The sequence below is a fragment of the Aethalodelphis obliquidens genome, unplaced genomic scaffold (assembly GCF_003676395.1).
Source record: "Aethalodelphis obliquidens isolate GAN/ISIS:26980383/991018 unplaced genomic scaffold, ASM367639v1 scaffold47, whole genome shotgun sequence".
Lineage (NCBI taxonomy): Eukaryota > Metazoa > Chordata > Mammalia > Artiodactyla > Delphinidae > Aethalodelphis > Aethalodelphis obliquidens.
Window position 1 is genome coordinate 12,787,650 of NW_020837991.1, and position 15,008 is coordinate 12,802,657.

The following is a 15,008-nucleotide window of genomic DNA, read 5'->3' on the forward strand; positions in this document are numbered from 1 at the left end:
AATAATATAGTAGTTTAATTAAGGTCTCTCCCATTTTCATAAGTCCAAAGTGGATTCTAATTCCAGAGGGGGAAGTATGATAATTCTTTTATTATGTCACTGAGAGTGAAAGATACTTGAAAAAATACAATAGTCTTTATGATTAACTTAGAAAATTGTTTAATCATTAAAATATAAATTTCTTAGCATTTACTAATGCTAAGTATTCTATATCACATATCTAGTTTCTCATTACAGGAAAAACGATAAGAAAATGTACATTCACTTACTTCACTGCTGCTATTTGGTCCTTTATTTCCACTGAGCCTAACCTTCGATGAATCTCCTGCAAAATTTTCAGGCCCTGGAATCCACTTCCTCTGCCATCAAACCGTGCTGTGATGACGTTACCCGTGCCAACAAGTACTGAATCCCAGTCAAAATGGAACTTATCTGTAACCAGCTGGCCTCCTGGCTCTTCATCCCTGCAAATATCAACACATTTGACCAAAACAAGAACAACTGACAATGTGGTCGAAATTTATTGGTTAAAAATTATGGAAAAGATCCATGTTGGCTATTAAAATTTCTCTTAATTCTTGATATTAAACCTGAAAATATAAATGTCATTTTCCTTTGTAAATTTTCAAATGAAAAGCTCTTTGAATGAAATGAAAATATGAAACAGAATTTAAAACTGTTTATGAGAAATTATTTAACCCATTTTAAAAAGAGAAAAATAAAGAAAAAAGCACACACTTTCCATAGGCATATCTAAAGAATGATCATCAAGTTGACATACAGGCTCTACTTTATTGGATTTCTTACAGACAGTGTGTTTTAGAAATGTTTTGCAGATGGTATACAAGGGCCAAAGGGTCTGACAGAGAGAGGAATCAGTCATGGTAGCTTAATAATAATTTAACAAGAAATGTACGATCCTAAAGCACGTCAGATTCAAAAAGAAATACTGCATTAATATTTCCTGAATTGTTTTTTGTGAAGTAATTCTCACTGAGAAGAATTTAAGCGAACAGTGAGGAAAAATTCTTTTTTATCACTAAATTTGACAGCAAGAAAAGGAAGCAGACACGCATATGTTTGAAAAATTTGAAAGCTAAAAGTAAAGATGGAAACACAAATTATAAATCATGAACATTCTGTCCAGAGGGAAAAGGTGATACAATTTTAAAATGTCACACTACTATGGTATTTATAATTTATTTTCCAGAATACAGAACAGGTAAAAAAGCAGACTCTCATAAAATCACACAGATGATCTAGGTCCAAACCTAGGTACAGTTCAAAAACACAGTGGTCCACGTGATAGATTTTAAGAGTAACAAAACATCTAACTCTCTGAAAAGATCTCCATTTATAGTTGGGCTGCATACTAGAAATCTTCACCCTACTCACTCTCCTGTGAAGACACCAAACTGGCCTTCAAGTTTATGTAAATGTGTTGCTTTGAAGCATTAAAATATACCAATACACAAATTAATCATCATTAACAAGTTTTAGGTTATCTGATTTGCTAAAGGAAATACTTTCTGGGCAGCAAATAGAACTGAGCAGATACAGAGGTTGTGTGGGACCAATGAGTTGGGTAAAGAAGGAGGTAGGGAATAGGGCAAAATGTCAGACAACTAAAATTTACTGAATGCTATTATGGAACGAATTGTGTCTCTCAAAATCCATATGTTGAATCTCCAACGTCCACTATCTCAGAATCTGATTGTATTTGGAGATAGTGCCTTTTGGTGCAGAATACAGTAGTGATTAAGTTGAAATGAGGCTATTAGAGTGAACCTTAATCCAATCCAACCTGTGTCCTTGCAAGAGGAAATTAGGACAACAGAGAGACCCTAGGGGTGTGCATGCACAGAGAAAAGAACATGGGAAGAGGCAGCAAGAGGGCAACGATCTGCAAGCCAAGGAGAGGTCTCAGAAGAAATAAAGCCTGCTGACATCTAGCTCTTGGATGTTGAGCCTCTAGAACGGTGAGAAAATAAATTTCTGTTGTTTAAAATACCTAGTATGTGTTATTTTGCTATGTCAGCCCTAATAAACTGATACAAAGGCCTTCTATGATCTAAGCACTTAAGATCCTTTATCTTATTTACTATACACCAACAAAGGTTACTTAACCTTTCTGGGGAGGAAGTTGCCTGTCGCATGGCTTATTGCATGGCTTATTGCATTCCAATGTATTATTATTCCTACACTGTAAATAAAGAAATTGTGCCACGGAAGGGTTTTAATAATGACCTACTCCATGCCTTCCTAAATCACACATTTAATGGTGATCCTGTGATTCCAAATATAGAACTGTTTTGTCCTTCCACAGTGTTTGCCATCTTTATCTCTTTTTTTTAATTTAATTTTTAATTTATTTTAGGTTTTGCAATTTACCTCTTGATCAGATTATTAGGAATTGTTACTACACATTTCCATGTGCTTTTGCCTAGAATTCCAATTGCCTAGTTCAGAATGAAGTCTGAAATGGCTATTTTTTCCACATTCCCAGATGATACTGATGTAACTTGTGTACCATTTGAGAAATAGCATGAATCACCGTGCGTGGCACACTTTCTGGTGCCTGGAGAACATAGAGAATGCTTGTTGAACTAGACAGTTTCAGGGAAAGTAGACTCCAGTGAAGTTTAAAATGGAAGGACCTTAAAAAGCTTAATAAATCCTGTACTTTGAAGCTTGGGGATTTATTGCAAATATTAGAAAACAGAATATTATTCACAGAGGACAAGATACAGCATTAACTTCAACATTTAAGCTGAGTAAAAATATGACAGTTTAAGTCCCAATTTCACTCTGAACATAGATAGGGAAGATACTAAAACACTAAGACTCAGTTTCCTTATCTTTAATAATGGTAAAATACTGTCTTGTTTTCCTCAAAGTGTTTTGTAAGCATTAAATGGCATCATGTATTTGAAAATACTTTGTGAAATATAGTAAGCAATATAAGATTATTATTAGATTTACTGAACAATAGAAACTGTTACTATTACTCTTTTGTTTGAAGTCACTTTTACTTATACTGAGCATATTTCCTTATAGTTCAAAATGGAAAACTATATAAAAGATTTTGGCCAGTAATTAAATTGAGAAATATCTATGGATCAAGATATTATACCATGCAGTAGGAGCTGTTATACCAAGGGGACTTCCATTTTCTAGATGGTCAAAGATACCAAAGGTTCATAAGAAAATTAAAAAGTGCAATCAACAGATCCTTTGGAGCAATTATCAGCGTGTTGTTAGTTACTAAGGCAAGGGAGCCTAGAAATAAACCCATGCACCTATAGTCAATTCATCTTCAACAAAGTAGGCAAGAATATACAGTTGAGAAAGGACAGTCTTTTCGACATGTGGTGTTGGGAAAGCTTGACAGCTACATGTAAAACAATGAAATTTAGAATATTCCCTCATACCATATACAAAAATAAACCCGAAATTGTTTAAAGATCTAAATGTAAGACATGACACCATAAAACTCCTGGAAGAGAACATAAGCGAAACACGCTTTGACATAAATCATACAAATATTTTCTTAGATCAGTCTCTCAAGGCAAAAGAAATAAAAGCAAAAATAAACAAATGGGACTTAATCAAGCTTAAAAGCTTCTCCACAGCAAAGGAAACCTTTAACAAAATGAAAAGATAACCTACTGAGTGAGAGAAAATATTTGCAAACAATGCGACCGACAAGGGGTTAATATCCAAAATATACAAACAGCTCAAAAAACCAAACCAAAACAACCCAATTAAAAAAATGGGCAAAAGACCTAACTAGACATTTTTTCCAAAGAAGACATACAGATTCTAACAGGCCACATGAAAAGATGCTCAACATCACTAATTATTAGAGAAATTCAAATCAAAACCACAATGAGGTATCACCACACACCAATCAGAATGGCCATCATCAAAAAATCTACAAACAATAAATGCTGGAGAGGGAGTGAAGAAAGGAGAACCCTTGTACACTGTTGGTGGGAATGTAAATTGGTGCAACCACTATGGAAAATAGTATACAGGTCCCTTAAAAAACTAAAAATAGAACTACCATATCATCCAGCAATCCCACTCCTGGGCATATATCCAAAGGAAACCATAATACCAAAAGATACACGCACCCCAATTTTCATAGCAGCATTATTTACAATAGCCAAGGCATGGAAGCCACCCAAGTGCCCATCAGCAGTTGATTGGCTTAAGAAGGTGTGGTTTGTATATAGGATGCAATATTACTGAGCCATAAAAAAGAGTGAAATATTGCCATTTGCAGCAACGTGGATGGACCTAGAAAATAGTATGCTTAGCGAAGTAAGTTAGACAAAGACAAACCCTATGTGATATCACTTATATTTGGAATCTAAAAAAAAATACAAATAAATCTATATATGAAACAGAAATAGACTCACAGACATAGAAAACAAACTTATGATTACTAAAGGGGAGAGAGAGGGAGGGACAAATTAGAAGTATGGGATTAACAGATAGAAACTACCATACATAAAATAGATGAGCAACCTGGAATTACTGTATAGCACAGGGAATTATACCCAATATCTTACAATAATTATAATGATGCATAATCGGCAAAAAACTTGAGTTGCTATGCTGTATACCTGAAACTAACACAATACTGTAAATCAATTATACTTCAATAAAAAAAGAAAAGAAAAAATATAGTTTAAAATAAGGCACATTTTTCAAACTTATGATTAATAGGTGATTGTAGATTTTTCAAAGCAAAAACTCAATTCCTTACTCATGCTCGCAATACCCAGGAAAAATATACAATTTCATTCATTTGCTCTGCTTCACCTGCTTTCAGTGTTAGAACACAAAATGTTATGATCTATTATCAGCCAATAATTTTAACACATTTCTCTGTCTAGTTGGGTGTGTTGTTCTTTCTTTTTTGGTGCAGAATACAGGCATATCTATTTCAATATCAATTAGAACATGGATTATGATGGTAAGCACTGTCTGTATAAGAAACAAGCCAGAGACCTGCAGAAGCAAGGGGGAGATTTTTCACAAAGTGTTCACCAGAAATTTTTTTCAACAAATAAAGGCAAGAAAATATTACTTATTTGATGAAGTAGGAAACGATATATGGCTGTAGGGATGGCCACAAGGAAGGTACTGTGAACCAAATCATCCATCATATAATAAATGGGTATCACAACTCGTGTATGTATTGGCCATGCAGAATTGGTGAGCTCCCATTCATGTGCCTCCTCTGTTTTCCTCTGAGTGTCTGCCGCATCCTTTTTTTGATATGGTTTTGCTTTACCCTCTCTGTCTCAGAAATCTCTGGGGACATATAAAGAACAGTGTTTCAAGGTTGAGAATAGGGACACACAATTTTGTTGAAAGTTGTATGAAAAGAACAATTCCATGTGTTTTAAGCAGTGAAAAGGTCACAGCAATATGAAATGTGTCCACTTCCTAACACAGGCAGCAAAATCAACTTAAGACTAAACTTTTCTTAGAAGTTAAGGTCTTTGAGGGTAGAGTTCACATCTGTTTTAATACCTTGAACACTCAATGTCTCTGCGTGGATGAAGAGAACATGATATAAACAAATAATGAAATAAAGAAAAAAGGCTGAGCAAAACACACAAAATTCAACAGACCTTTAAAATGACAAAACAAGCCACTTCTTTATGACATAACAAAACATCATCTATGTCAAAAACTGAATTAAAGTGAAGAGATTTGTTTGGAGTACGTTTGGTCAGGTTCACAAAATGCTATTTAAATTCATGAAAAGAGCTGGATTTACGTTCAGAAGGGATAGGTTTTGACTTTGTTATCAATATGCTGAGTTACTCTGGCAATTATACGCTCTTTTTATCTTCATTTATTGTTTTCATTATAGAATAATGTGTTGTAAATAGTTAAGATCACGTAGAGTACATTTTTAAAAGCCTTTTCCTTACCACGAAAACTTCGGCTAGATAAACAAGGAAAATATTTACCAGTGAGAGAACTTTCCATGAGTGATCTATTGAATGGCAGAATGTTTTTTTTCCCTACACGGCAGAATTTCAAAACTGCTATACAACAGCTGGGTATCTGTGTCTACTGGGTTGTGGAAGGAGGGGACAGAGAAAATTGCTTGTCATCTTGGTTCTTTGCTCTTTTTAGGCTTAGAATAGACCAACTTCAGCTGCATAAGTGCTAGATAAGAGCTAGACTCAGGGAGAGCTGTGTTGCAATTTTATTTTAGAGATAGTAAACTAAAAAAGAGTGTGGAAAGAAGGGTGACAGACAGAATGAAAGGCCAGATAAGGGAAAAGAAACTGATGCTGCAGAGAGCTGCATCACAGTACATTCTTAAGGAAAACGAATTGTCAGCGCTTTTGATTTTGTTCTTTAGGAGAGAACTCATTTCACAATAGAACACGAGTTTGACATGAGTAGAGTGAAACGATATTTGTCTTGTCTCAACCTGAAATTTATAAAAATTTATATTCAGCGATGACTTAGTTATAACGTTAAGTACATCTAAAAGCTAATGAAATCTATCCTGTTTCAAGCAATATATATCAATACATGCAGATACATACATTGGTCAAGGGCTTCTTGGCCAATTCCTTCTATTTCTCATTTTATTATCCATAGACTTCCCTCTCATGGAAGGATTGTCCTACATGCAGATTGGTGGAATGAGTTTTTTCATATATATACTACATCATATAAGAAATAACATTCTTTTTTTTCTGTCAGAGAACAGTTTCTTGTTCACATCCCCATCTTCTTCCATTAGGAATATTATAATGTAATACAACCTGCAAGTTTCTGATCCCTGGTTTGTTTACATATAATTTTTGGCTGAATTAATTTCCATGGAGTTACAACTAGGGAAGCGTTTGACATGGACAAGTTTATTTATGCCTCTAACCAGACCCCGTGGTCTACCTGATAATACATAGAAAGTTAGGCTTATCAAACAAATTCTCAAGTTGTGTTATCCTCCATCACCTGTGTTCATATACTTGCATTCATAGATCTTTCCCATGTTAAACTTTTTAGAAAATATTGCCTATATTAATGACCTGAACCTTATAGTGATGTGAGAGTGTTATCATGAAAAGGGTAAAGAATATGTTGGTAAAACCAAAATGAGTTGAGCCCAGGCCCAGTGGCTTTGACAAGTGCCTTCCCTATGCCTAAGTTTGCTTTGGTGTGGAAGATGATAATAATAGTGTCTACCTAGTAGAGTTATGGTAAATATTAAATAAAATTATATATATATATATATATATATATATATATATATATATATATATAAATTGCTTAGCAAAGTGTCCAGTTTGTAGTTTGTTAAATATTAACCCAATGTTCTGGTCAATGCTATGGGACTTGACTGTTTCATCTTCCATTCCTCTCAAGGAAGCTGAGCTCCCAAACCTGGCCATCCCTAGGCAACTCTGCAGTGATAAGTCCTGAGCTTTTATATTATAAAAATCAAGTTTTTCTTATTTGGCTCAGTCCAAAGGACGAAAAATTCAGTTGCAGTAAAAGTGTTCTACTTTTCACAGTGGGTGGGTCTTTCAGTTAACTTAGAATGAATGAATATGTATGTATTTGGTTTTTTCTGTGTAACTGATTTCTTTCTACACATAGTCACATGTGATTATGCATCTGAGTGTAATTTGTATGTCTCTGTATGTGTAAATTCTTTCTTTTGATTCCACAGATATATACTTCTTCTGGAACCACTAAAACAAGAGGAATGTTACCCTCATATACTTTTCTGATTTATAGAACTTATGACATAGATATTAGGTCTTTTTATTTTTTTGAGGCATTATTTTTTTTCCAATAGTTTTCTTTATATTCAAGAAGCTGCTCAGACAATAAATTTAATATTTTTTCTTGATCAAAATTTGATCTCAAATTTGGGAGGGTATTTTGTGTTAATAAAACTGCATCTTTTTTCATCCTTACCCTACTGCTCTTCTCACTTCTCTTCTTTTCCTCCTTCGATTTTTAGTAGAATAGCCTTCCACATATCAGGGTCAATTTCTGTCTGCTAAAGGCATTCTTCCTTGTCTGGAAGGAAATTCAATTCTATTTTGCTCTTTGATTTCTCTTGAATAGAAGCTAGAGATTGCTCCTTAGCATGATATAAAAACTGCATAAAACTATCATTAGAGCAATGAAAAAAAACAGAATTCAGTTCTTTAAATCAAGTTATTTATATTGATATAGGAAGCCAAAGAATGAAGAGCTTATTGGAACACAGGCTGAAATGTTAAACAGCACGGATATTAATGAGCCAACTACAAAACCCCAAAATGGACTGTTAGTATCATCCACACAAAATTAACCTCGGGATAAACATCTTAGACAGCACATAAAATTATCAGAAGAGAACCAACAGAAAAGGGCCTCAGGGATGTCTTGTAGACAGAAATTGTGAATTGTGCAATAAAATGGAAGTTCCAATCTCCTAATCATCCCTACCGTCGAAGTCTTACTACATGAATTCTTATTTGTTGGCCAATTTCCATTTGGGATAATTTCTAACAGAGTGGTTGAGGAGGTCGAAAGAGAAAGGGGTTTGTTGATCTTAATTTTCAGTTGCTGGGGATGGTTGTGTAATCACTGAGCTAGAAAGCCCTTCATCCACCCCCTGGCCTTTGAGACACTGACACCTAAATCACTCACAGTCAAATGACAGTTTAGCACATTGTATAAACAGATCGACAGGAGACTCTACCTCATTCTTTATGTGAATATAATTGTTATGTAAATCTTTTATGCAAAAGGTCTGCTTTAGATATTATAATGGAAAATATTCTACATGCTGGCTTAAGGAATATGGGTATATTCCAAAAGAAATAGAAGTATGTGTATATTAAAATAAGAAGCTGATGGCAATCTTCACAACAATCTCATATTTCTTCATTTTCCATTTTGTGTGTGTGTGTGTGTGTGTGCTGCACGGCTTGTGGGATCTTAGTGCCCCAACCATGGGTTGAACCCTGGGGCCAAGGCAGTGAAAGTGCCAAGTTCTAACCACTAGAGCCCCAGAGAACTCCTTTCATTTTCTAAAGTAGAATACAATTCAGCATGAGAATGTTTTGAGTGTAACATTGAGGCATACAATACATAGGATGTATATCATGGATTGCAATGGATTTATAATATAGGGATGGATACTAATTATATACAAACTTTGAACCTTCATTTTATCATAGACAGGGCATCATTCACCTTCAATAATACATGGTGGTTATACAATACATTTTCCCTAACTATAATCCTTTAGCTGGATTCTAAATGTCAATTTATCAACTGAAAAATGTGGCTACATAAACACAGGTAATTTTAATCTTAGCTTACATTATTGTGTTAGTTAAACAGAAATAATAATAACTGTAGTGCTAACTATGAATAAGTAACATAATGTCACTGATGCACTCCTTCAGCTTGGGGCTTTGTTGGATTACCAAAGGAGAAAAACACCATTTTTAGTATCCTTAGTTTAACCTTTCAAAGACATGCCAAATTAGTAACATAGTTAATGTTTTCTTCTATCATAGATTTCAGAAAAAAATAAATAATTAAAACAGAAGAAAAGAATGATCTACTATAGTTATACCCTTACATTTATGACTTAATATGTGACCATCCAAACCAAAAAAAAAAAAAACAGAATTAGGAAACATTTCTTATGAAAAGCACTCGGAAGCATATCTTTAAATATAGAATATACTTGTATGTTTCAAAAAGGTAATCAATTGACATTATTCATATGAAACCATATCACATCATTCATGTCATTCATATGAAACCATTAATATCTGAGACCTGTATTAAGAGAGGAAAAGAGCTAAAATAGTATAAATATGTAAGTCATAGAAGTGACTATATATTTTTATACTAGTATATGTACATAAATCTATCAATTTAAAAGAATAGTCAAGAGAATATTATGTCTTACATATTACATACACATTTTTGTAAATTTAGAATTTTTTTCCCTGTGACATTTTCTTAATACATCAACTTTGAGTGTGTACAGTTTTAAACAGTACTAAGAAATTAATACTGACATTAAGAGGCATTATCTATAAACTGTGAAAGAACAAGCTCTAATCTGTTAAAGAATAATATAAAAAGTAATGATCACCTTCCCTCCTTCCATTACCAAGATTAAATGCCACTGTCTTTTCTCTTCTTCATTTCCTGGGTATTACAGTGTGAGTACATTTTACATTCACTTAAATGAGCAACATGAACAAGAATGAGAAAAGTCAGAAACTTAAAATTTAAAGTTTGACCCCCCTTACATGGCAAAGCAGTAATGACTCACTGAGACAAGTACTAGCTATCTCTCTTGTCCATTTACATCTAGCAAATGTGTTATCTTTGTAAGAAACTGAGAGTGAAATGGGTATGTATTTGGCATGAACAAGTGGATAATCAAATAATGTTATAGAAATTTTGGAATATGTGTGTCTTTACTCTTGGGAAACAAAACAAACTTACTTCTAACAATCTGATCTGCTCAAAAGTCTATGAATCCACATAGTAAGTGAAGAGAGTAAAGACTTCCCATAAAGTGAACCCTCTGATTAGAATTTGGAATTTTATGAAATAGTGTGGATTGAGAATTTGATCTTTCACGTGGACTATCTAGGAACTTACTCATGGTTTTTTTAAATTAACTTTTTATTGGAGTATAGTTGCTTTACAATGTTGTGTTAGTTTCTGCTGTACAGCAAAGTGAATCAGCTATACGTATACGTACATCCCCTCTTTTTTGGATTTCCTTCCCATTTAAGTCACCACAGAGCATTGAGTAGAATTCCCTGTGCTATACAGTAGGTTCTCATTAGTTACCTATTTTATACATAGTAGTGTATATATGTCTATCCCAATCCCACAATTTGTCCTTTATAATCTTTATTTTACACCAAAGCATTAACACGGTACAGGTGGAAAATGTTACATTCTAGAGATTATCACAAACTGTTAAGTGGGAAGAACGAAAGGTTATATGAATTTGGTTTTAGAGAAGTCCCTATTGATTCTGGACAGCATTTTTGATAATCTTCCAATAATAATTATCATGCAATGCGATATGTAAGTAGAGTATTGTGTAATAGAAACAGCAGAGCTTTTTGATCTGAAAAATAAATTGAAAAAACCTTTGAGTTCAAACACTAATTTTGTCCTGCCCATGATCTTGGAGTTAATATCCATGCCATATTTTAGTCATAGCTTCCTTGTGTTAAACTGAGGAAAGTGATATTTACCTCACTTGGTCTCTGTAAGAATTAAAGATGGCATTTATATATCCTTAGCATGATGCCCCTTGTACAATAAACACTTAATAAACGGTAGCTATTATTAAATCCTATAATTTTAAGAAGATAATCTCAATAATCAAATGTAAAAGAGAAACAGTAAAAATATAGCATGAAAACCAATCATTATTTAGCTTTATCCAGAAAGATTTTAAGAGAAATGAGAAACACCTCGTTTTTCTGAGAAAAATTAAACTGCAGAAAACTTGACTCATCCTAAAGGCTGATTTAACACATTATAAACTCTCATAATTTATTTCTCTTTTTCTCTACTTTGATTTAACTCATTCCTGATGACTAACTCAGGGTTGATTGATTTCTTTGTTTATTCATTCATGTATTCCTTCATTCATATATTCACTCATTCATACACTCATTTATTCATTCATTCTATGAATATTTTATGAACATAAATAATGCTCTAAGCACTGTGTTAAGGTAAAACAATACAAAAAGGGTTGTTATCAGCAATGAGTTTATAGTTTAAAAGAAGAGACAGCAAAGTAAATATATGTAATCTGGTGTGGTTTCATGTTATAACAGAGGTGTGTATAGAATTATGTAAAAATACATCTCGAAGTCTTAATAGAAACTAAAGTTACTGGGAGACTGTGGGAAAAGACACAGAGAAATGATTGAGAAGCTGGTATTTCTTTTTTTTTTTTTTTTGCTGTACGCGGGCCTCTCACTGTTGTGGCCTCTCCCGTTGCGGAGCACAGGCTCCAGACGCGCCGGCTCAGCTGCCATGGCTCACGGGCCCAGCCGCTCCGTGGCACGCGGGATCTTCCCAGACCGGGGCACGAACCCGTGTCCCCTGCATCTGCAGGCAGACTCTCAACAACTGCGCCACCAGGGAAGCCCCTGGTATTTCATTTTTAAAACAGTTTTTAAAAATATCTAGAGCACTAAATGTCTCTTTAGAGGGTAAGTGGAGCCAGATGAAGATGGAGAGGTATGTGGGAAACAGATGAAGACTTTTGTATGCTGTGTTAGGAAATGTGAACTTTTAATCAATTGGAGAACAACAATGAGAGAATTTTTCCCAGGAGAGCCACATTTTCAGATATGGATCTCACAAAGTTCACTCTAGCAGCAGAGTGGAAAAGAAACTGAAAGAGAGAGGATATAGCAATACATTACAGAAAAGGAAGTGTAGGTAGAGAGCAGAGTGACAGATTAGAATTGACTCGTCCAGTTATGCTCTATGCCTGGTGTGGGACTTGAAGAAGAGTGTGGGCTCTTGGAGGACTCCATTGGTTCAAAGGTCAAGACAAGACACTATGGTCCCAAGAACCTAATGTTACTCGACATTTTAAATAATATCCATATTGTTTTTTGAAAGGAAAATGTGTGTATGAAAAAAGTAGTGATGTTAACTTGACTGCTGGAGATGAGTAGCTGGATAATTTCGCTCACTATGAATGTACCAATTATACCCTGCTTTTTAACAGAATAACTATACAAAAAGAGCTGGCAAACAGCTTACTTCCATTAAGATGACCAAGTCCTAGGACTCTGATATGAATAACATTGACTAAATGATGAAAATATCTAGATAAAAATGAATAATGCTCTCCAGTTAAAATGGCTTAGTGGGAAACTGTAGTAAACTGTAGTAATAACCATATTCATCTGATTTCTGGCCATTGTCAGTCTCTTCACTCAACACAAATTTGTGGAGCAACTCTGCAAAAACTAGTTGCTGTGAGGAAGACATAAATGAATAAGGCATTGTTTAATACATGGAATATATTACTATATTAAAATAAAGATTTCTAACATTTCTGTTTTCTTAAGATGCTGAAATATTCATAAGGCATTCTATAAATTGTTTCTCTAAATACTCACTTCTAGACCGTGGATTTTTCCTTCAGAAACATTGGTGCAAAATCTAGTGGGAATCAGAAATTCCCTAAATAGTATATAAAAACATCCTATGAAATTGGGGTAAAGTGGGAAAAGTAACAATATGATCAATATGATTCAAGACATATGGAAGACTTTGAACAGAAGGCTGTCCCTGTAGGAGGAGGCATAGATTGGAGATTGTTATAGGATATAGATGGGCTGATGCAGAGGGTGAAAGAAAGCTTCAGGAAGATAAGACTTGATGGATGATCAAGAATTCATTTGGGGGGCTTCCCTGGTGGCGCAGTGGTTGAGAGTCCGCCTGCCGATGCAGGGGACACGGGTTCGTGCCCCGGTCCGGGAAGATCCCACATGCCGCGGAGTGGCTGGGCCCGTGAGCCATGACCAATGAGCCTGCGCGTCCTGAGTCTGTGCTCCGCAACGGGAGAGGCCACAGCAGTGAGAGGCCCACGTACTACAAAAAAAAAAAAAAAAAGAATTCATTAGGATTTCAAGGAAGATGAGTTCAGCAAGATGAGACTAAGTCATAAGGGCATGATAAAGGATGTTGCATTCTGGAAACTAATGTAATGTGTTGAACAGTCACTGCCTCTCTGCGTTACACCTGTGCCAAGGGTGGCGTGGATAAGTTGAACATGAAAGGGTATGAAATGGGAAGACATGATGATTCCTTGGTACTGAATGAAACTCAGCTTGATATGCTTGTCTTCAGGAACACAGTGAACAGAGAAAACACCTTTCATCTCTAATAACAGTATATCTGTTTAGATTGTTTCCTATCAGGCTCTAGGCCTTTAGATTTACATTAATTTATCAAATAAACATCTATAACTGTAGGCTCTCTCTCAAGTAATCTTCAGTCTTGCACTATTAAAAGAATTACAGATTAGTTAGTAAGTTTTCATAAGGTTCCACCATGTGTGCTAGGTATTGCGGAGATAACACAAATCTAAAAAAATGATTACAGATTTCAAGATGCCATTTCAGCCATTAGCACAGCTTCTTGCACATAAAAGCAACATGGTAAATTTGTATTGTACTAAGTTACATATATAGGAGTAGAAAATAAGAATAACATAAGAAACAATAATTCAAGGAGATACATGCTGAAATGGATATAGATGGATATAGTATATACAGTATAGACTAGATGCATATAGAATAGGTATGAACGTGAATATAGACTACTGGGTTCTTAAGTACTCAATATAACGTTAAGGAGAAAGACTGGAGAAAGGACAATAGGAGTAAAAAAAGAAAAAGGGGTCATGACCCCACAGAGGCTACTGTAAGTTGAGGCCACTGAGAAACAGTTGTAGTGGCAATGCTTCTTAGATTTTCTATTACAGTAAAATATTTGGTTGCCATTGATTCACTTGTACTTTCAATACCATGAAATTAGGTTTGAGTTTCAGAAAACTCACAGAGAGGTCCTCAAAGGACCATTTCTTCTGAGGTTCCATAATGAAAATTTAGCAGAAAGATGATTCCTGATAGCCAGAGGCTACTTTCTTCAAGGCCAGTCTTCCTTCACCTCCTCAGATTGCTGCAGCCAGTCTCCAACTTATGCATTCACTATAGAATTTCCTGGACGCGAACCCATCTCTATAGATGAAGAAGTGACTCACAGCCTGTCAGGTACTAGAGGCACTGCACAGAATAGCAATAAAGTAGTGACAACAAAATCACTAAATCATCTCTTAGCCTCATTTAAATATTAGTTTATTTACTATTCTTCACTGTCAAATTGTCCATTTAGGGAAAAAAAGACAATTATTTTCTTTTTTCGAGTGTGGAGTC

General features: G+C 34.8%; 1 protein-coding gene across 12 annotated transcripts in view; it reads right to left on the bottom strand.

Annotated features, from left to right (window-relative positions):
• DPP10 (dipeptidyl peptidase like 10) overlaps positions 1-15,008 on the bottom strand; it is a 1,275,593-nt gene that overhangs the window by 28,207 nt on the left and 1,232,378 nt on the right. For all 12 annotated transcript variants that reach the window (XM_027082608.1, XM_027082602.1, XM_027082610.1 and 9 more), the window contains one exon: positions 270-464. In XM_027082608.1, coding sequence (XP_026938409.1) covers positions 270-464 — 195 coding nt within the window. The remainder of the gene's footprint in view (positions 1-269; positions 465-15,008) is intronic.